Source organism: Vipera berus (genome assembly GCF_964194415.1).
Source record: "Vipera berus genome assembly, chromosome: 7".
Classification (NCBI taxonomy): Eukaryota; Metazoa; Chordata; class Lepidosauria; order Squamata; family Viperidae; genus Vipera; species Vipera berus.
In genome coordinates this window covers 38,690,815-38,715,657 of record NC_138209.1, presented here as the reverse complement: position 1 = coordinate 38,715,657, position 24,843 = coordinate 38,690,815, and the positions used below count along the sequence as shown (strand labels likewise).

The window sequence follows — 24,843 nt, the reverse complement described above, 5'->3', positions numbered from 1 at the left end:
GGAAAACAGACCTGGTCTGTTGCTCAGTGGTCCAAAGTCCTCTTTTCTGATGAGAGCAACTTTTGCATCTCATTTGGAAACCAAGGACCCAGAGTCTGGAGAAAGAATGGAGAGGCACACACTGTAAGATGCTTGAAGTCCAGTGTGAAGTTTCCACAGTCTGTGTTGATTTGGGGAGCCATGTCATCTGCTGGTGTTGGTCCGCTGTGCTTCATTAAGTCCAGGGTCAACGCAGCTGTCTACTAGGAGATTTTAGAGCACTTCTTGCTTCCTTCCACAGACGAGCTTCATGGGGATGCTGACTTCATTTTCCAGCAGGACTTGGCACCTGCCCACACTGCCAAAAGCACCAAAACCTGATTCAATGACCGTGGGATTACTGTGCTTGATTGGCCAGCAAACTCGCCTGATCTGAACCCCATAGAGAATCTATGGGGCATTGCCAAGAGAAAGATGAGAGACATGAGACCGAACAATGCAGAAGAGCTGAAGGCCGCTATTGAAGCATGCTGGTCTTCCATAATACCTCAGCAGTGCCACAGACTGATAGCTTCTATGCCACGCTGCACTGAGGCAGTAATTGCTGCAAAAGGGGCCCAAACCAAGTACTGAGTACATATGCATGCTTATACTTTTCAGAGGTCCGATATTGTTCTATGTACACTCCTTGTTTTATTGATTGCATGTAATACTCTAATTTTCTGAGATTGTGGATTTGGGGTTTTCATGAGCTGTACGCCATAATCATCACAATTATGACAAATCACGGCTTGAACTATCTTGCTTTGCATGTAATGAGTCTATCTTATATATTAGTTTCCCCTTTTAAGTTGCATTACTGAAATAAATGAACTTTTGCACGATATTCTAATTTTTCGAGTTTCACCTGTATTAAAATATTTTCTTGATATTGCTAAGGACTCCTAATCTTTTACAATTTGTTTATTATGCAAGTGTTATAGATTGGCAGTAGCATTCTTCATAACTTGAAGCAGGTATTAGTCATACTAATTTAGACTTCTGGAAATTGTATTCCTTATATAGCCAGAGACCAGCTGATTGAAAAAACTAATCAAACACTGAACTCTTCAAGACAATCAAGTGTACAGTTTGTGTGTAATAAATTCCAGTTATGAGAACTGAATTACAGTCTTTCAGAAAATAAAAGTTCCAGCTTCCTTTCTAACAAGATATAATAATAACAGCAACAGTGACCTAAATTGATTTTGGCCAGCTTCAACTGCCCTGCCACATAACTATGACCATTCTTAGGCAGAAATAATTGGCTGCTAGTAATGATCTACATTAGGTTGTCCTCAGTGTTTTTTTTTTTTAAAGGTGCTGGAACTCAGAGGTGCTGTCACTGGGAGCGATGCCGGTGTCTTGCTACGGTGTCACCGCCCGTCCTTTGCACCCCTGCCCCTGCGGCTTGGAGCCACATGCCACGGGGATTCCCCTCCCCACAGCCGCCATGGGGATTCCCCTCCCCGCAGTTGCCACACTGTGGCCTGTGCTGAGCCCCCACCCAGAGCTGCTCCGAACCCCGACCCAGAGCTGTGTTCCTCGTGGCAGTGGTCTCTGGTGCCAAACAGCCTCTTTCTAACCACATCCAGAAAAAAATGTAACAAACATTGGAATTCTCAAGGCCATGTTTGATATTTCCTAGCAATCTGTTACTGGAAGGAAAAAGAAATCCCTGCTGCGTTACTGATCCCAGAGAAGCATTTGCATGTATGCAGGTATCCTTAGAGTGCCATAGTTATGGATGAGAAATATTGGTTGCAAAGTTGGCATTTCTGGACTTATTTTTGTTTCTTTGCATGTTTGATATTTTTAAAAAGGCATATGCTACTGACTACACTTATGCACATATCTAACATCTTTTGAAAGATTGTGACTAAACAAAATTTTAATGTACAGATAATACCACCAGAAATTATTTTAGCCTTTTTAATAAATGTTGTTATTGATGTTAAGTTCACCATGGAAAACATCATATATTGTTATGTATATACTAGGTTAATTATTTAAAGACTGAAATGCAACATAACTAGATTCTAAATAATCTATTTTTCAAAACACACAACAGTCCAAACAGTAAAAGTAAAGTCCAAATTAAGAATATTTCATTCTTAAGAATTGTTTAATTTAAAGTGGTTTAGTTGTAATAGATGGTTATAGATTCAAAATAGTTTTCAAGAGTGTACAAAAGATACTATTTTTCTAGCATCAGCTAAATTAGACATATTACATTGAGAAAAATGTCTCATTTCTTTCTTGTTACCTTTATTGATTTCATTGCAGAGATGTTAACATAGGAAATAGATTATTTTGTTATCTAATTTTACCTTCCAAAAGACAGAAGCAGATGAAAAATGTGAGGTTCTTTCCTGTTGGCTTTTTTGAATTAGCTGTTTTAGATTCTAAAAGTTTAGTTCCTAAAGAGGTAACCTTGTAAATAATTTTAATGTCCTCCTCTAGTGCAGGGTAGGCAACCTTGGCTCTTTTATGACTCAAGGACTTCAACTCCCAGAATTCCTGAGCCACCATGGCTCAGCTTGGAAACCTCTCTTTCCCCTCAGTGTGGCTGGCTCAGGACTTCTGGGAGTTGAAGTCCATGAGTCATAAAAAAGAGCCATGATTGCCTACTCCTAAAGCCAATAGAGGAGCTTTTTTTGCAAAAAAAGAAGGTACCGGAACGCCGTTCTGAGAGTTCTATGAGAAAAAAAGCCCTGGTTGTCCTCAAATCAGTACAGAAAAGGCAGTCAGTGCACAATTTGGCAAATGCAGAGTTGTCAGTATGCAGAATTAATAATACCTGTTGTAAGATAACTGTGTGCTCTGACAATAAGTTTAAGTTTAAGTTTAAGTTTTATTTAATTTGTATACCGCCCTTCTCCTTGGTAGGGACTCAGGGCGGTTCACAGGGCATATATAAAAAAGACAATACAAAAATTAAAAAAAAAACCTTCAATCAATGGAAAATGAAATCATTAAAAGCAATAAGCAGTTTGGAAACATGATAAACTATCAAGTTTCAGTAGCAGGAATAGTAGTCTTTATTTAAAACATTTATACACCCACCCATCTTATATCAAAATCTCAGCAATATGAATAATATGAAGCCCAGTTAAAAACAGGATTAAAAACAAGGTTAAATGTACAGGTTAAAGGTGAAAAACCAAAGTTAAAAAATTCAGAACACTACAAAAGTTAACTAGGTGGAGGGAATGCTTTCAAAATAATATAATACCATGTTAGAACCCACTGAGAAGCTCTTTTCTGCTTCACATTATTGGAAACATGGGAAAAATCTTTGTGTTTGTGTTTGTGTTTGAATCAATTTTTAACTCCTGGCAACTGCCTGAGCTAGTTCCTACAGTTTTCTTGGCAAGTTTTTTCAGAAGTGGTTTGTCATTGCCTTCTTCCTAGGGCTGAGAGTCTGCAACTGGCCCAAGATAACATGGGTTGTGCCCAAGGTGTAACTAGAACTCACTGTCTTCTGTCTTCTAGTCTGATGCTTTAACCATTACACCAAACTGGCTCTGAATAAATTACTAGATCACCATCCATTATGGCAGATTACAGAAGAAAAACATACCATTCCAGACAATATTTAAGTGCTTCATTCTATGACTATATTTCAATATCTGATTATCATCAATGTTCACTGTATTCTGTATGTCCTGATTCCTGAACTGCTTTCTGACATTGGATTGTTATATTTGTGTAGAATTTCCTGCTGTTGTATTCTGAAAATTACTTAAAATGGCATTGTTGTATTATACTGTCTAATCCCACTTCTTGATCATAGAAGGAATCAGGAAATACTCTGTAGTCTACAGATTCTTTTTAAATGAAATTAAATTTGCCAGTCTTAGCAAAGAACCAAGGAAAATCGATTCAACATAATAAGCCAGAAGGCAAGATGTTTCAAGCCCCTCTAATGATAAATTGATTAGGAAATTACCACCTTTAGCAAGGAAACTATACTCAACTATAGTTGAATATAATTAACTGAACAAAGCAAAGAGGTTCCATGCTGGGGAGTAATTTTACTCAGATATCAACATTGGCATCATCATTTTGTTTCTGCAACTTATCAACAAAAAGATGACCAGACTATATAACTGATTCTTTTAATAGCACATTGTTACATACAATTAACTAATTTTGATGTTTGTTAAGCACTCATCAACATTAGATCTGAGTAGAAATACTTATGGTTGTGAAAGCTGGACCATAAGAAAGGCTGAGCGCCAAAAAATTGAGGCCTTTGAACTATGGTTCTGGAGAAGACTCCTGTGAGTCCCTTGGACTGCAAGGCGATCAAACCAGTCAGTCCTAGAGGAAGTCAACTCTGACTGCTCTTTAGAAGGCCAGATCCTGAAGTTGCAACTCAAATACTTTGGCCACCTAATGAGAAGGAAGGACTCACTGGAGAAGAGCCTAATGGGGGGAAAGATTGAGGGCAAGAGAAGAAGGGGACGACAGAGAATGAGGTGGCTGGATGGAGTCACTGAAGCAGTAGGTGTGAGCTTAAATGGACTCCAGAAGATGGTAGAGGACAGGAAGGCCTGGAGGAACATTGCCCATGGGGTCACGATGGGTCGGACACGACTTCGCAACTAACAACAACAACAGAAATACTGACAATTGTGACCTGTCTCCCCTCAGTTCCACACAGAAATAATTACTATTTTTGCTTAAGTGATTAAAAAAGCAACATATATATTATGCAGGATAAAAAAAGGTATTGATGCTTGTAAACTTTGATGGTGTAGAAAATTCTTGAGAATAATATAGTCAGATAAACAAATAAAATAATCATAGCACAAATTATCACATTTTGAACACATTATGTCAGTGCTCCCGTGAGAATAATGGAAAGAAAAAGAAAAGGAAAAACCAGCAACAAGGAGGATGAACTTGATTATAGAGGCAATGGGTACACCACTGGGTGACATGAAGCGCCAGATTGAAGACATTCTATTCTGCAGAAGATCAGTCTAAACGTTGACAACAACTTGGTGCTTCATAATCAAAAAATCAATTAAAGATTGTGGTTCCCAGCAGCTCCCCCAAACCAGAGATCCTACTACAAGAGTTATGTTTCAGCACATTTAGAAAGTTATTTTTGTAGTTTCTAACTGCAATGTGATTTGAATTCTATTTCACAAGTTATTCAAAAGGACAACTATTCCTGCTATAAATTCATAGGAAGTCAGTTTCAAATCAAAATGAATTACTTTTTACACCATTTTTCCAAGATAGTTGTTTATTACTCTTACCAACAACTGAACTTTTAGAACATTCTGAGATTGGAAAAAAATTATATGTAATAAATTTTAGTGTGTCTGTCAAAAATGCATAAAAATCTAAGCAATCCTTTCCAAGACACATCTTGTCAGGAGTTGCTATTTCTATAGATGAGTCCTTTACCCCCAAGCACGACTCACTGTATATCAGTAGATACTTATTTGGTTTAACAATTTGTTTGAATCATGATGTCCCTAAGACACAATGAAACATACACATAAAGCAGAATAAAAGTGTAAAGAAAAAGAAAAAAATCCCTTCTAATTGCTGTTACTGCAGCTTTTTAATCTTCAAAGAATTTTTTTTCAGGAATAAACCATGCAATGATGGCTTTACCTAGCGGAGAAGGTATAGTTTGTGTCCCAAAAAACAGCTTTCATCCAAACAAACAAACAAACAAATAGTTCTAATAATGTGATAGGCACAAACTGCCTTAGTTTACTATATTCCATCTGTGACTTAAAGTTCTCAGAGGCATTTTTTAAAAAAAGCTGAACATGATTAGAAAGTTTTGGTGTAGTTGTTGCAACTCTATATTCCCTGAACTGTTGGAAAACAATCTGAACATTAGGGAGGAAGATATTGCAAATGGTAAGAGGTGCATTAATCAACATCCGTTACACTATAAAGGTAAAGGTAAAGGTTCCCCCGCACATGCGTGCTAGTCGTTTCCAACTCGAGGGGCTGGTGCTCATCTCCGTTTCAAAGCCAAAGAGCCAGTGCTTGTCCAAGGACGTCTCCGTGGTCATGTAGCCAGCATGACTAGACGCCAAAGGGACATGGAAGGCTGTTACCTAGTAGGGGATAAATAAGCTCTGCCCACTTCCACTCCATTTTCTGTTTTCTATTAATTTAAAATTTTCCTTTCAACTGGCTAAAGTGAGACGAAAACCTATAGATATTATCTTCCAAACTGTATTATGGTTCCCCGCTATTCTGGGGGAAGGAGATATTGGCAGAACTGAACAGATCAATATCAACACAGGGTCTATTTCTGGGAAAGGCTAGAAATTTCTCCAGTAGGTCAAATTTTCTTTTTTATATCTTCCAAGTGGGAGATCTAAATTTTCTCTCCTTTGCTCCATGCCCGTTCTCCCAGGAACCCAAATCATCTTTAGTTTACTCTCTCCTTTCATATATATCACCCACTACTTTAACAATGCCAATTTTACAAAGGTAGAATTTTTAAAAGTCACATATTAACATGTCACAGATAAAAAGAAAACAGAATAGTTACATTCAAGCATACATGTAATAGATGAATAAATATGCTTTAAGCACCTTCCTCAACTATAAAAAGAAAGGAACATATCAGAAACTTTCTTCTCCACTCACAAAAGATTTCAATGTAGGAAAAAAGAAGCAGAATTTACTGTTGATTTTAGACACATCTAAAGGGGAACAGTAAAAGGTGACTTGATAACAACCAGAGAGTGGGGGATGGACTTTGTTCCGGTGATAGCTTGTGTGTAAGCTGTACACAGTTTATTCATCAAAGCCAGCAGCTTCACTTGGTTTGCAAAGGCAATGAGCAATCAGGATAGCTGTTTCACATGGAAATGGCATAACACTTCTGAAAGTAAAAACTCATGAAGCATGCCTCCACATTCTGAGTCCTCTTCATTAACAGGCCATCTTCCAAGAGCTACTTTGGATTTGCAATATTTCAACCTCAAATTATGGAAACCCCTTTTATATAATTTAACAGGCAAAAACTATTTATATCTATACTCCACAGAATTAGGCACAACTTTTTTGACAACAGCAAATGTCCTGCTAAGATATAAAAATAGTCTACTTTGTTGAATTGAAGATGCAGAGAATAGAAGGAGGAGGAGGTATTTCTTAGAATACCTCCCTATCCCTACTGAGTTTTGGTTTTTTTCTGAATACTCACAGCTAACATAGTCAAGATAATAAGATCATATGTAAAACTATACTTCTGAAAACTAATATAGCAACAATAGCTAATTCAGTGTTCCATAAGTCTACTAGCAATATAGCCTTATATACATTTGCTTTAGCTGTAGTCTATTTTAAATATACCTCTTTATCACATCACAAATCATTAAGATGTTAAACACAAGTCATCTAAAGTCCTGAAATTTATACTAAAACAGTCAGTAACAATAGAGAAATACAAGTTTATTATGACATGCTTTTAAAATGGAACATTATAGCAGATACAACATCTTTCCATTTATGGTAACATGCAATTCAAAATCTCTTATTTGACCTCTTCCAGTCACAAGTACTTCTCTAGATAATAATATATGCTAAAGCAAGCCAAATTCTTTGTCTATACCATTTTGATTTATATCAACAGCAGTATTTAGCACTACCATGTATGGTAATTAGACACTTCTCTCTTAATGGATATGTGAACCAGGAGATCTAGCAGAAAAATCCATTAAATCAAATTTCTCATGCACATCAGAGTCTGAAACAAAAACTTAATACAGCAACTATAGTTTACAGCAGAGTTACCCAACCTTTTGGGCACCAGGCACCGGTTCTGTGGAGAAAGGTTTTTCCACAGACCAGAGAGTGTGTGGTTTTGTGTACTGCCTACATTCCACGAATGGGGCTTTGCTTGTTTGTGCGGACCTGTTGCTGGCATGCCACGGCCTGGTACCAGTCCATGGATCAGGGGTTGCTGGTTTACAGCAATCATAAACTATAAAATGTTTTTCAATAGATGAAATATTTGTAATTACAAAATTTCTACATTCACACCCCTAACACCACCTTAGATAACATTATGATTGCATCATTTCTACTCTTTGAACTTGTCTTTAGATGGAAAGATTTTAATCAGCCTAAGTTTTCATTTAGTAAATTTGGGTAGAAACCATGTCATCATCATTAATCAGAAGGACTTGGCTCCATACTAAATCAAATTATTTCTGTGCAGAAGATGCTAGTTCAATTGATGATATCCCAGAGCTGAAGGCTACTGCTCTTTTCCAGAATATTAGATTAGAATATTATCAATTATTATTTCTACCTTAACTTATACCATCCTCTTTTTTACACCATTTTAATTAGACATTTTTTCATTCTGCTACTTTGTCCAGACTCTCTAATGTAATACTGTTTAATCATAAAATTAATACAAATAAACTATTTTGTCAATGTTGTAAAATAGTCCGTTTTACTATGGTTACAATTATGCCTATGGTTATGCATTAAATTAACACCTAAATAATTCTTTGTCTTGCCTTTTAATAACATTAAAGTGGTGAAGAGAATTGTTGTCATTCTGTGACACCTACCTCTGAATATTTAGGTTTCAAGGGCATTTGAATGTGCAGAAATAGAAAATGAAATTTTTTGTGTGATATACATCTATTTTTAATCTCCATAACTATATATGTTTTAATATTGTGCATTGTTTATGTTCACGTATATGGACATGGAAAAGGAAAAAAAGTGCTATAGCCAAATTTGTATATAATAAATCAGAATCCTTGATTTCCTAAATTGCACTGTGAATGAGTCATGTACTCCATTTATTTTCTGTCACTTCTCTATTTGCAAACAAGAGGAAACCCTAGCCTTATATTACACAAATCCAAACAAAATAAAATTTTATAAACCTCAGTTGTGACTTATTTAGATACAATAGGCTATTAACTCTAATGTGAACATAACAGGAGTTAACCTAGGTTTGTTTACACCATCATATGAAGAAATAAACCAACTCTAGGCATTAAACTGGTCCACTAAGACCAACTTCTGTTTTAATGTTGTATGTGAATATAATCTAAATTTTTACTGATAGTTTGCAGTGATTTTCTTCACTATTGTTTATAATAACTTCTAATTCTAAACTTTAAAATTTTAGGTTTTCTACAGATTATTCAAATTATACACAAGTATGAATTAGCTTTTCACTTTTGCTCCTAGTTATTCACTCTTCCTCTAATAATTTATTTATAAATAATTTAAGAAATTGCTGCAGATCAAGTGTAGCATAAATTGCAATAACGCTGATAATTAAATTCTACAACATATATGATTTCAGCTCTTGAATAAAACACGTTTATAAAAGGGAAAAATGATTTTAAAATAGCAAAATCATCATAATGTTAAAATCAAGGCCATCGCAATACTGGTGTGCATAAGGAGCCTGCCTACATAAAAGCAGTAGAATATACAAGGACCCATAGTGTAATAATATCTGAAATTCCACAATTACAACTGATCAGTGATATAGGGCTGCCATAAGCAATATGGTCATCTGGCTATAATTGTTCGATACTGATGGTCAGAGTCCATTCTGAATAGCCATCAATCGCAATTTTTGGGATAAATCACTAATGAGGTACAATGCTTAAGGTGTTAATTTAGCAAACAAGTAATATGTCCCTCAAATAGAAAACTGTAGATCAACCTTCAACACTGCAATTATACATGGATATATGGCTCAGTCTGGCTAATTCCTAAGTAATGGTGCAGTTAAAAGTTTTAAAGTTTAAAGTTAAATTTTAGATTTTTACATAATAAGTTATCTATTGCATGCTATTTCTTCACATGTGTTAATACAGGCCTCAAAATGTCTACTCAATGTAAACGGTAACAAAATTGCTTTGGTGTTAAAGGTATTACAATGTCTCTAATGTACCATTCCATACAATTTAGGGTGCAATTCTTATTCATTTTTGTCAAACTGTGGTTCACACTAGCATAAAATAAAAGCAGAGAACACAAAGTAAGATGGCTTATTCCTAATTGTCCAAGTTCTTCTTCATGCCAAATATTGTTGCAAGAATGACATTTTGAAAAATTGGTTAACTAAAAAGATGAAGGAAGAATGCTCTGGGATACCTTTCAAGATAATGATGAAGAAAAAAGAAAAGAGTGGGTTGCTTATACATTTTTTTCAAAAGCCAAAACGAATTGATGATCTGACGACTAAGATTAGAATAAACCTCTTTTCCTGCAAACTTGAAGCCAAGGAGTGGCTTTCGGGTTTTTGTTTTTGCAATTGCAGCTTGAAAGTGCAACATAACATTTCTTTAATGTATCTGCATTATATACTCTCACATCTAGAATCTTCCTGAAAATGAAATATAACACACAGGGAACATAAATTTAAATAGGATTCTCTATTCTCTTCATTCCTTCAACCAGCTCCAGGTAACAACCAGAAAGAAAAAAGATTTTCTACTTTGTTTTCTAGTGTACATCCCTAAATTAAAAACAAAAAGGAACTAAAAACAAAAATAAAACAAGCCAAGGATGTCAAAACATGAAATACTGTGGAACGCAAATAGCTGGTTTCTGCTTAGAGCACTTTGCTTACAATTACTCAAGAGACCTTTTAACCCAGAAATCCACATCTGCATGATTCAATGTTAATTCAAAAATGTCGTCCCACACTTTGGCAGTCCCAGAGCAACACACAGAATCCAGACGTTTACAGCTGTTCCTTTACTGGCCAATGATTATGTGAAGCTGTAACTTTCTGTTGATACAGTTTGACTTACAGTTATCCTGTGTTGCATGTGCAGACAAATGCAAGCAAAAAAACAAATAAAAAGACAACAGGGTAAAAGGTTTCTCGTATGAATTTCTGCTTGTTACAATTACTAAATTTATGTTTTATTGGGACTTTGGGAATTTTCAAAGGTGCAACTAAGAATCAAAGGATTCAAAATCTTTCCCCCTTAAAGCAGGGGTCACTGGACTGGCACCGGGGTCCTCAGCATGCCAGAAACTGAGCCACGGGATGCAGGCAGCCTACGAAACCATTCCCTCTCTGGTCTGCAGAAAAACCTCTCTCCAAGGAACTGGTCCCTGGTGCCCAAAGGTTTGGGGGCCAGTGCTTTAAGTCGTCACTGACATAGCTACACTGATTCAAAACTGCAATGGTACAATAACATTAGAATGACATTGCAACTGCAGACTATTAGAACTTAAATTATACTGCTGTAAGGTATTTTATTGCAATTCTCAACTTATCTAGTTGGTGTAAAATGTAGTTTTTCTGAACCAATTATTTAAATGTTACTAATGTAGACAAAACAGTGAGTGACTTCTGTGAAATCAAAGTAGAAGTTACTCACTAATCTTCAAAAAGCTATTATTTTCAAAAAGCACACTTTTGCAGCAAGATTTTATCCAAAACTTTGTCCCAAACCCTGCAGCCAGAAGGTAATACAGTCATTTTGAGGTTACAAGATTTAATAATATTGTGTGAATATATGTATGTATGACTGTGTGGTTTCTGCAAAGATATGTGAAACTGCAAAATCAGTACACAAAAAACACTTGCTTTAAAAAAAAAGATCTGAACCAAAATGTCTTATCAATCTGAGGCATATCACTGCTCCAAATATTTTATTTAAATGTCACTTTCCAATAGTTCTTACAGAGAGAACTAAATGAGAAGTGAAACATATTTTAATTGTTTCTCACTAACATGGCACTATTTCAAATCTGTCATTTATAGCAAGGTCTGACCCAACAGGTCCCTCCTGAAATAGTAGAAAGAACCAACCTAAAATACTATGAAATATATATATATATATTAGGAACGACTGCCAGCAATTCGATCCTGATCAGCTCAAGATTGACTCAGCCTTCCATCTTTCCGAGGTTGGTAAAATGAGGTCCCAGATTGTTGGGGGCAATATGCTGATATTTGTAAACTGCTCAGAGAGGGCTGTAAAACACTATTTATTAAATTTGTATACCGCCCTTCTCCCGAAGGACTCAGTGGTATATAAGTCTAAGTGTTATTGCTATTGCTAACACATAGGAAATACACACATGCACATTTGAAGGAATTCTATTCTACATAAAACAATGGTTTTCACACCTAATCAATGCAACATATTTTTTCTCTATCAAACCAAGCCTTATCACTGTACTTGCCTCCAGGTGCATACATCGGATTGCAACCAAAATATACTAGTTTCAGTGTATGCAGCCCACATAAAGACTGAGACTTGAGCCTTACCAGTTCAATATTTACAGACCTTAAGAAATCACCACTATAATACGGTATCAAACTCCTCTATAATATGATTTGTTTGATAGCAGCATATTGTGCACACCCAGCAAATTGTAGTTTAGTCAGGAAACTACCCTTCAGAAAACCACATAATATATGAACTGCTTTGGTACAGACATGTCTTTAAAATACATTACTTGCTATTTATAGATTTTCTTTTCAAGCTACAACCTAGATCATGCCAATGAATCTTATAATGCAACAACAACAACAACACATACACACATATATAGAATCATTTTAGGAAACTGGATCTTACATGTCCTGTAGTAATAATATATTTTATACAACCTCTTTCATCTGACGGCAATCAGAACTTGACAGAGCCATTCTGGTCTAGTGTTTAAGGGACCCGGCTAGAAATCAGGAGACTGTGAGTTCAGGTCTTGCCATAGACATGAAAGCTGTGTGGGTGATTTTGACCCAGTCACTCACTCTCAACCCAAGTCACTTCACAGGGTTGTTGTTGAAGGGAAAATAGGAAGAGGAAAGAGTATTAGATAGGTTCACCATCTTGAGTTAAAAATGAATAAAATGAATAAAAGTAAAATTTAATAATTATAGAAGTTATACATGGCACATTTATATATTTTCTTTCTAGGTAACTTTATTATTATGAATTCCACCATATTCAAGTAGCTGAACAGAAATATAATCCTGCCTTTTGAATGTACTTAGAAATGCTGCTCATGATTCCAGTATAGTTGTCCAGTTCGAAGAACATCCACTACTAGCAGCTCTAAAGAGACCTGTAGTTGGCTAACAATATTTTCTCAGCAAGTTGAAGGGATTTTCCTAAATGTCATCGGAGCACTTAAGGCATGTAAATGCATTTTATTATCTCTGTTGGAAAGTTATTAAGACTTGTTCTCAGAATATAAACACTATGTGAAGATTCCCATCATACAGGTACAAGTCTTACTATGTTTGGACTAGCCTAAACAAATTGAACATATCTGCACTAATACCACACATTTGGAAATTCCCACGTGAGCAAACTAAGACATAAAGAAATTTCTCCCAACATTATGCTCTCATATGACCTAGGACTTCAACTCCAGGATTTTTAGCCAATACTGAAGGTTGGGAATTATATAACAAATGTACATATAAAAGATAAATTGGAGAATGATAACTGCTCAAATTATTTTCTGGTTATATATAATGGTACTTTATAATGTGTGTTGGTATTATGTGTTTTAAAGCATTAAATGAAATCACTGGGATTTTCAGATTAACATGTTCCATATAAGACTATGAAAATTAGCGAGTATGAATATTACTTTCTCAGCCCCATTAATGGGCAAGCCTTTGTTATCTCCCCTTTTATAAAGTTAATCTTAAAATATATTTCTAGGAAACCTTATTTACATGTTAAAGCACACAAATTTCACATTTCTAACATGTCTGTGCAAAAAAAGAAACTACTCTCATTTTTGTTGTGCCACCATTGAAGATTCAAACTCCATTCCTAGCTTGTGATTTTATTAAAGAGAGGATTGACTGACTTTATAGGCATTTCAAAAGCAGAGCTTCAAGCTGCAGCTTTGTTTACGGGTTTTAAAGCTGCAATAACCTGAAACCAAGATTTTAGCATGGAGCAGAAATAATAAAACAATTCTTAGGTTTTGACGAAACAGTCAGTTTCTGAAATACAGTGTGAGATATTCTCCTGAGTTTGTCTATTATCAATGTTGCTAGCCATAGTATCTGTTGCTGCTTTTCAGGTTGTAAGTTGTATTTCTATCAAAGAGATAAAGAGAATCTCTTCTTGAGATTCTGACTGCAAAAGGCAGAAAAATGGCAATAACCTTGGGGTATCTAATTCACTTAGGGATGAAGAACCTACTGTATGGCTTGACTAGCAATTTTCAATATCTCCTCATCACTCACCACCATACTTCTACTGGAACTTCAGGTGAAAAACCATAGTTTCCTACATTTTTTTAATCCACAGTATTACCTAAACAGGATTATATCAGAGAAAAAAAACAAATAGCTATTATTCAGTCCTTCCTTAGCATTATTGTGCTAAGTATTGTAGAATCACAAAAGTAGTACAGCCTTTCCAAGAGGATTTTTATCAAGTTGATGTCGCAATGGTTCTGAAAAGAAGTAACAGATAACAACAGTAAATAATTTAGCCTATAAATAATAAGAGATTGCTTCTATGCACAGGAGGTGTTAGGAGTAATTGAGCAGATAGAAAAATACAACCATTAAGGCAATCTATTAAACAGAAATTTTATAGACAATTTTACAAATATCCCTATGATGTTCATCACCACTTGGGATAGTTCTTTACCTGGCATTTACCTAATTCCATATACAATTTTCTAGAAGACTGTTGTACAAGCATTCCATATAGACCAGTATTTCTCAATCTTGGCAGCTTGAAGATGCATGGAATTCTAGGAGTTGATGCCACCCATATATGAAAATTGTAGACATCCCAAAAGACTACATATGTGAAACTTATATAGGCTACAAGGAAAGACCTGTGTAACTCAACTGAAATCAACTGTAAAGGAACAAGTAAGTGAGGAGAGGAAAAGCTCTCATCAATTTCTACATGAATGGAATTAACTAAAAGTAGGGGGAAAACACTATTCCTCATCAACAATGAAAGTATTAGGGTTCTTCTATTTTTCTTTTCCATTCTGATTTGGAGGGGAAAATTCTCCTCATTGGGAACTGCACAATGATTTCTCATATACTGTGAAAGCACTATATAAGGATTTATTTTATTTATTTTAATCCCATTTATATCCCGCCCTTCTCCGAAGACTCAGGGCGGCTTTACAATCTAAGCACAAATCAATGTGCTTAGCAATAGCCTTCATTCTATGTATATGCCTGCTTATTAGGGCTTTCGGGGGGGGGGGGGGAAGTGGCATTTTTACAAAGTCAGCTTATTGCCCCCAACAATCTGGATCCTCATTTTACCTACCTCGGAAGGATGGAAGGCTGAGTCAACCTTGAGCCTGGTGGGATGCGAACCTGCACTAATTGCAGGCAGCTGGTGTTACTTAAGGAGGCATTAGCCCACTGCTCCACCAAGGCTCCACCAAGGATGCAGGTTTCTATCACTAATATTTGTATTACAGTAAGGTCTATGATACCTCCTAAGTGCTTTGGATTACAAATTCCCAATTCCTCACCAGTGAATATACAGGGGAGTGCTAATGGGATCTATAACATAAAACATCTGGGATGAGCTTTAATCTAGAACAGAGGTCCCTAACCTTTTGGGCACCAGGGAACGGTTACATGGAGGTTGTTTTTTTCCTGCGGACCAGAGTAGGCATGGTTTTGTGTGCTGCCTGCATCCCACAGAAGGGGCTTTGTTTGTGTGGCCCGGTTGCTGGCATGTCGTGGCCCGGTACCAGTTCACAGACCGGGGTTGGGGACCCTTGATCTAGAACATTAAAGAATTATAAATCATAGCTATCAATGAAAGTTTTCCTCCCCTGGTTACAACTTAAATTTCACAAAAGATAAAATGCCATCATGGCTTATATCCTTTATAGTCCTCCTTGGCAAATTATAGTAAGCTTTTAATATCCACTGTTGCTTCTTATAAAATCAGTAGTTACACTGCAAATATTGTGATGCTTTTAATTTTCATGAAATTTATATCTAGTGCATGATTTAACAATAAGACTTACACAGTCAGACTACCAAGTGTTTCAATATGCATCATTGTCAATAGTGATCCTGCATTCACTCACACTGTTGTCATAAAAAAGGTATTCCTGCAGGCCTTCAAATCAAGAATGCACTGAAAGTTACTTACATATTTATACAGCCTAATATATTAAAAATTGTTAATGATGCGCTTTGTTTAAATGCAAATTCTTTATAGATATACACATTGCCCAGGGTTCAGCAAATCCAACTCCAATGAAATAGCCTCAAAAATCTACTTCATAAATTGTTTATTTTACAGACAATAAAATAGACTAAGTCTTCAAATATTGTAAAGTTTCAGAGCAGCACCTATTGAACGGCATGTGCTCATGATACTACTTCATTTTTCCCCACAACCTTTGCTAGTTTTTCCATTTCCATAATCTGAAGGAAGAATTTCAGCTTTTTGGGTAGAAGCACCTTTACTCAGAAATAAAATGCTCCCATAAGCTTTTCATCCTTCAATACTATAGCTGAAAAAAGGTATTTCAGATTTTTTGGCAGCAACATCAAAATTCTTTAACACTTTCCCATCTTGAATAAACTTCAATTATATTTGATCATAAACCTTAATTGAAAATGAACTATCAACAAGATAGCACCAGAGCGCATGCTTTGATCAACATGACCTCGGCCAAATTTGTTTGGTTTTTCTCTACTGTTGTAGAGTTCCCAGAAAGCCACTGAGAAAACTTTGAACAGATATTTATCTTTAAAAGCAAGGGCTTCTATCAATATAACCATGGAGACATTCTAATCTTTAACTACCTTTCATGTTTCTTCTTCCCTCCCAACTCCCAGAGTTATCAGAAGATGCCAATCTAGAATGTGTTTCACACCAACTTCTCAGGATACCATACCCAATATTTATCTTTTCATGTGGACTTTTTTCCACAGGCTTATTTGAGCAATACCACCCACGTGAAAAGCAATTTCTGTTTTTATGAAAGCACCTTATTTGATCAAGCAGTATGAAAGAAACATACTCAAGTGTCATTTATTACCTTTTAAAAGCTTCAGCAGGGTTTCTCTCACATTCCCCAGGTTGCAGAAGACTTTGAACAGCAGGATCTCTCACTTTGTCCTCGTAACCCTGAATCAGTCCACTCTGACAGATCTGGGCAACTAAGCCTCTAATAAACCTCCCCACACAGAGAGTATCAGAGTCCTGTGCCCTACAAAAATGGAAGGCTAACGCTTGGTGATGTAAACCTCTTTGTAAGTTTGCAGGTGAGCTTGGCCATAATAATTCAGTGCAAACTGCTGTCTTGCCACTACCAGGACCTCCTACTAACAATACACCCCAGGATGCTCCTTTGCCAGGGACAACACAAGCATTAGAGCCAGAATTCAGCACAATGGATGGTTTGTTGGCAGAGCTATTGCTGAAGCTTGTCTTTTCCTGGAGGCAGTGCTGTAGTTTGTGAAAAACCCACTCTCTGCAATAAAACTGTTTCCCCTGCAGCAAGCTGGTCTGGGCCATTTTACAGACTACCTTCTGAGACAGGTCCAAATCAAGGGCACATCTTAGGTTTCACTGAAGACAACAGATTCTTAAATCCAAGCCAAAGTGCCCGTTGCATGGAATTATGCCACAGGACAGAGTGCAATCCATAAATCTGTTCATGCCTTCACATAATAGTCAGTGGCATCTTTGGGCAAGAAGCACCTTTCAATCCAAATATGTCTGATCTTGTTTTGCTGGAAATCCTCTTTAGAGATATAGCTATGTTTGTAGCAAAGCTCAATGATGCATCGTTTAAAAGGTTGCACAATGCCATGACTATAGTTGCTACTTATAACGCTGCATGCTATTATATGAGATTAATGCATCTAAAGTAGAGATAACGTGAAGAATTCCCAAGTTTCTTCTCTAAATTCCAGTAATTCCTAAATATATGCATGTGGCTGTTAGATTTCCCCAGAATAGCATCTTCTAAAAACAGATCCGTTTTTTCCATCAGCAAATGCAGCATATATTGCAAACATATGGCTATGTCTCATTTAATATGTAGACTTCCGAAGTTCAGACAAGCTCTGTAGTCCAAATCCGTCCTTCAAATCATGGGGCTTCATGAACCCAGTACAGTAGAAACAGAAGAACTTTTCTTTCCAGTGCTTTCTTTGTCATCCCGTGTTTCAGTAAACCTCTTTTCAATTGCAACCGTTAAACCACAGGATTTCTGTCCTGGCCTGAGAATAAAAGTACCAAACATTTGTTAGCTTATACATAACAGTGAACTTCATTTTGCATAACAGAGCCACTCGTCTGTATAATGTATAAACAGGATGAGCCCCCCCAAATCTATTTCCTGTATAAAGGCTAGCAACACAGAGACACTGGAATGATAGATAGTATATTATTCTGTGGTTAAGATAGCCAGCAAAAAAAAATTATAAAGAAACAAACATTCAGTCTCTCTCTCTCCCAAACAAGAAGCATTAAAGCTTTGCTGATACCTAGAATTACATTCCTGTCTTCTATCTGGAAAGCAAGTGACCTTGAAACCATGAAAAGCCCCCACTCATTCTGAAGAGAGATAGACTTCCAGCTTCGAATCGCCCATGAGACTGCCATCTGAACCCCCTCTGTACCTGCTTCTCTCCCTTTATACCTCAGGACTTCCCCTGCAGTTTTTTCTTAGCCTTCTTTGTTCAAAGGCTGGAAGCCTTAGGAAACACCGGAGCTTTCCAAAGCCACGTTTGAACTTACCGTCCGGCTCCCCCTCCCGCTCCCGCTCCCTTCGCATTGTCGCTCTGCAGCGTGCCGTTTCTGTCATCTGGTTCGGCTGCTCCCTACGGCAACGCTTTCTTTTCATTCGTCCCCAGGCTTTTGTCTCCCAGCCTCCACACGACCAGGCTTCGCGTTTCAGCTGATAAAATTGGCAGGACGCAACAAGCCCCTTTCATCCTGCTCTCGACGTTAAAACGCTTTTTGGCCACTGGATAACAACAAGGAGCAAGGGCGGGGGAGGAGGCCGAGAAAAAAAAGTGGACTCACTCGAGCGGTCAAAGCGCGGCCCGTCCGCTTCTCCGACCCACCACTCGACACAGACACACACCCTGTCCCCATCCCCCCCACCCACCGCCTCCTCCTCCTCCTCCTCCTCCTCCCCCAGCGCCAGCACAACGGAGACCATGCAGAGGGGACACGCATACAGAGGCTCGACGGCAGAAAGAGCCGGACGGGCGAAGAGAAGCCACCGCTCTGTTCCGCCTCGCCTCCGATCGATACACTTGGCTCTCGATCTTCGGGTGAGGAGGGGAAGGAAGGAGGTAGAAGAGGAGCCAAGAGCCCAGCTTCTTCCTCCTCCTCCTCCTCTACCCCCTCCCCAACTTCCATCACACGCTTTTTCTCTTCTTTCTAGTTCGCGAGATTCCCGATCGCAAACACGCCCCACAACTGACTCGATCTCCCTTCCGGGTCCCGATGCTCGTTTCTTCACCCTCCCTCTTTCTTCTCTTACCTCCCCCCCTCCCCAACGCCCTTTCCCTCCCTGTTTTAACACCGGGGCTTAAACCGAGACGAAGCGAGGGACCCTGGCCAACAAATAAGAGGAAGCGACGTCCAAGCTCCGATTTGCTCACGCCTGGCGCTGAAGGAGCTACGAAGCGAGCGAGCGAGCGAACGGGCAAAGGCTGCGGGGACAAGCAGGCAACCCTCGCGCTAGACAAAGCAGGGAAGAGCTCAGGCGCACGCAGGCTCCGCGCAGAAGCCAAAAAAAAATATGTGCCGGACGCAGAAGGGGCGAGCTGACGAGGACAAGGCAGAGTACACGGCGGTGCCTTCGGCGCTCTGCAAGGCTCTGGCATCCGGGCAGGAAAAATGACAGGAAGGGCCGGCCGGAGAGTTTTGGAAAATAGCAAGCAAGCAAAAGCCTTACTCTGGGCAAAGACAGCCCAAGGTAAATCTCCGGCGCCACTTCAGTCCTCTTCCTTCCTGACGCTGCCTTTGCACCGAGATAAAAGGAACGTATTTGTAGCTCAGGCTTGAAAAATGTCTTTTCGCAGAACCGAAGGCGCAGCGCTATCTTCAGCCCTGTCCCCGATCCCGACCGCAAGGGCGGAACAGCTGGTTGACTGGCTCGCCGGCTGTATGGGGTCCCTTCCCTGGCGCTCCCTCCACACCCAGCCTGACCAACTGAGGTTGGCAAAGGAGCTTTTTTTTTTTTTCTTGGCAGCGGCGGCCCGCCGTTCAATTACCTCCCCCGCTTCCTCTTCTTTGGACAAGGCGGCACTAGCGGCAGCAGCTGCTGGCTCTTCCCCTCCCTCGCTCAAGCCGCTCCTCCAAGGCGGGCGAAGGCTTAGACAGGCGTGGCCGCCGCTCTTCCCTTGCCGAAAGCCTAGCGATGCCCCGCAGCGCCGGCCCTCCCGAGCGCAACGGTTCCAACGCCAAACACCCTCCGCCCCCTTTTCTCTCCCGTCCCTCTTTTAACCTTGCCTCATTAGCCCGCCTCCTGCTCGGCTCCGAAGCCACGCCTTCCGCTGTTGGCCACACCTCTTTCGTTCCGGGTGGAAGCTGTTTTGTGTTTGTCCTGGGGCTGGGAAGGGGTGTGGTTAGGCCGCGAAGATGCTGCTTTACATCACCTGAAGGGAAAAAAAAAAAGCCCCGCGACCAGGTCCGAAAGCTACCGGCTGGCATATTGCCTTTGCTCGTTTGGGTTCGCTAGGCTTCAGCCACCCTTTTCATTCTCTTTGCTATTTTTTTTTACTTCTTTGTGCATTTGTAGCAGGACTTTTTTTTTTTAACTACCCGGCTCGCTCTGAAGCAAGAAGCAGCAGCAACACACTCTACATCATTGCACAGAGATGGGTTTTTATATTGGAACATTTTTTAAAAAATATATATCCCAGAAGAGAGGGAGAAAGAGGGAGGGAAAATGTGAAAAAAATAAGATTCAGGCTTACAATCCTAAATTAATTTTCCTAGAAGCTCTTTTTGACGTAGCAGTAATGTTGCACTCTTAATAGGAAAATGATGGAAAGGCATGGTCTAGTAGTGGTTAAGGGACCAGACTAAAAACCAAGAAACTGGGACTTTTAATTCTACTTTAGACATGAAAGCCAGCCGGGTCACTTTGGGACAGTCACTCTCACTCAGCCCAATTCACCACACGGGATTCTTGTGTGTAGAATTCCTATCCATATTCGAAAGAAAAAGGGAGGTGAGCATGCTTAGTTGTTCAGTCGTTTTGGTGACAACTAGGAGTGAATTTTTTTATTTTGGACTTTGTGGGAAGAATCCAGAGAAAGAAATATTTTGAGAAATATTAAAAAGACAGAATATATTTCTCCAAAGGAATTATGGAGAAGATCTTTAAAAAGGCAGAAACTTCTCCCTCCCCCCTCAGCCAGAAAACTCAGCAGAAACCAACTTTTAGAAATGCAGATGTGATAATCCTTTCAGAATGGTTTAGCCAAGAAGCTAGAAGCTGATGAGATTAGAAAGACAAAGACCCCTAAATCTATATTCCCCACCCAAACTCTTAAGGACAGGAAACATAATAGGATTAACCCACACCAAAAGGGCACATTCAGACTCAGGTCAAAGTACATGACACGAAATACAAAGCCTCAAACAGGAATAGGAAACAACCTCAAAAGCCCCAGAAGGTATAAAAACCCACCACTCCCAGCTACGTGCGGTCAGCTTTCCCAGAACCATGATTCTATCTGGTTTTGCTCTTCAATAAATCACAACCTTCTTACTAAAGCAGTCTCCGTTTTGTTTATTCCCTGCTCGGACTGGACCCTGATGAAGATTTTTCTTTCAACAACTTCTTGGGATGCAAGGAGAATTGAAAATATTTTACAAGTTCTTAGCATGTTTTACTATTTCACAAAAAAGGTGCAGAGAATGGGAATAGATCAAAGGTTCAAAATGCATTTTACTAAATAAAAAAAATCTGAACTACACAAAATCTTTTTGCTGAGGGAGAAAGGTACAAGTCTGTGTTGTTATTGTTAAACCAAATTCAAATTTGTCATTTGTCAAAGATTTAAGTTTTCTATGGATCTATACAGCATTCCCATAATAAATCTATAATTCCTAAATTTTATGTATTAGAAAGGAAGCAATTACCTGTGTATGTTTATAAGTTCCAGAGTTACTTGTGTTGCATCATTTGTGTCATATGTGTTAGTAATGAATATACACTATGTATGATTTGATTTGCTCTGTTATCCTCAGTGAAACTTTGTATAACAGAGTTAAAATAAAATGAAAGTTTGCCTTCTTTGATCATTATAACCAGTTTGCATTAAAAAGGCGCATTGGAAGTTATCTAGTTTCAGCCGTCATTCCTTCTGAAACAATCAAGACACATGGAGTAGGGATTTTCCCTGATTTTGTATATGGTAAGTGGATGAATCATTACATTTTTATAAAGTAATAAAAATACTGATTATATTTCAGGTGAAAAGTATTTGTGGTGAATGCCAAAGTCAATATGGTTGGCCTTAACAATGAAGTGGTGGCTTCAGGTTGCAAATTTTATAGCACTGTTTTCTATAGCATATGTTGTCAACAACATATGAAATTTAAACAATGAACTATTACAAGAGTCATTAGTTGCTTTGCATGTCCAAATGCCTTAGCTTATATTGACAAGTGAATATTACTCAGGAAATAGCAGCCCCCTTAGTGGATGCTATAATCAAGTTATACTTAAAAGAGAACAGTCAGGATTATTATGTATTCCTTGCACAGCAACTGCTTTGTCAGTAACTGTGCTATTTTCAAATTTGCCCTTCGGGAAGTGAGTAAACTCTTACTCAGCCATAGCAGGCATTCCTGGGAATCAAAGCGTGCCTTTCTAGAATTTATAATTCTAGAGATGTTAAGGTGTCCTGATAAAAAGAATCTCTAAAATTTGGTTTATGAAAAAATATACTTGATCTTATTGTTATCTTTTCCCTCCCAGCCTGGAAATTTATAAATTGCTACACTGATTGTAATCATGAATATACTAGTAGAAAGAAAAAGGTAAGTCCAGAACTAGCTTCAAATTTGGTATGTTAAAAATTTGGAATAACATCCAAGATATTTTTTTCAAGATGATGAAGCAATGTAAAATAGTTTTTATAGAGATTATTTTTAGAAATTACCTCCGTTATCATAAGGCTTACAATAAAAGAAATCACATAAGGGTGGGGTTCCACGTCAGTGATAAAACTTGAAATGCAAGAAAGACACTTCACTGAACAAATATTTTGAAAACAATTTTAATTATACTATGATACCTTCTGATATTACATCACACAAGAATCCTATCTCTTTTAACTACTAAGCTCTTGTGCCTGTTTGATACTTTGTAACTTTCAGTTGGGTAAAATGCTGCATCACTTTGTCAACAAGCATACCTCCAGCAAGGCTTAATGTGTGGTATCATTCTAAGTAATTATAATGCTAATAAATACTATTACAATTCCCAAAATTGTTATTGTTTAGTAGGCTGAATTAATGATTGTAGGACATTTCAGGAAAACATGCATACAGTTTTCCAGTAAAATAGACATTGTACTCCTAAACCCATTTATTAAGCAGTAAGTTCCATTTTGAAAGTTGGACCATAAGAAAGGCTGAGCGCCAAAGAATTGAGGCTTTTGACTTATGGTGCTGGAGAAGACTCCTGCAAGTCTCTTGGACTGCAAGGCGTTGAAACTGGTCAGTCCTAGAGGAGATCAACCCTGACTGTTCTTTAGAAGGCCAGATCCTGAAGTTGAAACTCAAATACTTTGGCTACCTAATGAGAAGGAAGAACTCACTGGAGAAGAGCCTAATGGTGGGAAAGATTGAGGGCAATAGAAGAAGGGGACAACAGAGAATGATGTGGCTGGATGGAGTCACTGAAGCAGTAGGCATGAGCTTAAATGGACTCCAGAAGATGGTAGAGGACAGGAAGGCCTGGAGGAACATTGTCCATAGGGTCACGATGGGTCGGACATGACTTTGCAACTAACAATAACAACAAAGTTCCATTTAGATGTATCAGGACATATTTCCAAGTGAATTTGCTTATGAAATATGTATTTGATTCCTTAAGTGCTTTAGTCCTTACTTATAACAGCACTAATGTATTTCAAATAATTATTGTTTGTTATTAGTAATAATTGATTATTATTATTATCAATAATCATTATTCAATAAGCAATATTGTCAGAATGCCTTGTTTGCAAAGAAGGATTTCATGGCTGATCCTTCCGGTTTGAAGAAGACCATAAAAAAAGCAAAAGGTCCATGTGTGTCCTTTTTTGTTTCCTTTTTCAGCTTCCAATCTGTAAATTTGGCCAAATTGTTAATTATATTTTAACTTCTCTCAGCTGATCATGGGAGCCTGTCTCACTTGTCCTCTTCTTTGCATCAACAAATTTTAACTCTTGTTGTAATGTTGATGTCTTAATATATTTTTTTCTTCTATTTGTGTCATTCAAAACCAGTGCATGTTGAATGAGAAACATAAGATGTGTGTAAAAAATCCTCAAAAAATGAATGCATCTCTTGATACATTCCTTGTATCCTTGCTGTGTTTGTGGACATATCTATGCAGTGTCCTTTGAAAACAATATGAAAATCCCTTTTTTTATTCCCACGTCTAGCCTATAACCTTAGAAGTCTTCCATCTAAATGCATTGCTTAATATTAGCTACTAAGCCCAATTCTAAGCTCTCAAGTCCAGGCAAGATCAGACAAGCACTGTTATCTGCTGAGACAAGGAGACATGTAAAAGGCAGTGATGCTTTACCACCTACTGTATAGTACAGCAATTGCAAAGTCTTAATTGCTGGATTCAGTGCAGATTGTTGCTTTCTCC

The 24,843-nt window shown here is 38.1% G+C and overlaps 1 protein-coding gene across 3 annotated transcripts in view; it reads right to left on the bottom strand.

The window, feature by feature from the left end:
- ANKRD50 (ankyrin repeat domain containing 50) overlaps positions 1-20,912 on the bottom strand; it is a 53,905-nt gene extending 32,993 nt beyond the window's left edge. The window contains exons 1-3 of one of the 3 annotated variants that reach the window (XM_081332956.1): positions 19,915-20,912; positions 18,744-18,972; positions 17,035-18,223 (exon numbers count right to left, since the gene is read on the bottom strand). In XM_081332956.1, the coding sequence (XP_081189082.1) occupies positions 17,035-17,513 (479 nt within the window). In that variant the 5' untranslated portion in view covers positions 17,514-18,223; positions 18,744-18,972; positions 19,915-20,912. Of the gene's footprint in view, positions 1-12,631; positions 14,421-17,034; positions 18,224-18,743; positions 18,973-19,914 lie in introns of those variants that run through there. The other 2 variants (XM_081332957.1, XM_081332958.1) reach the window with 2 other exon arrangements.
- Positions 20,913-24,843: the final 3,931 nt, after the last annotated feature.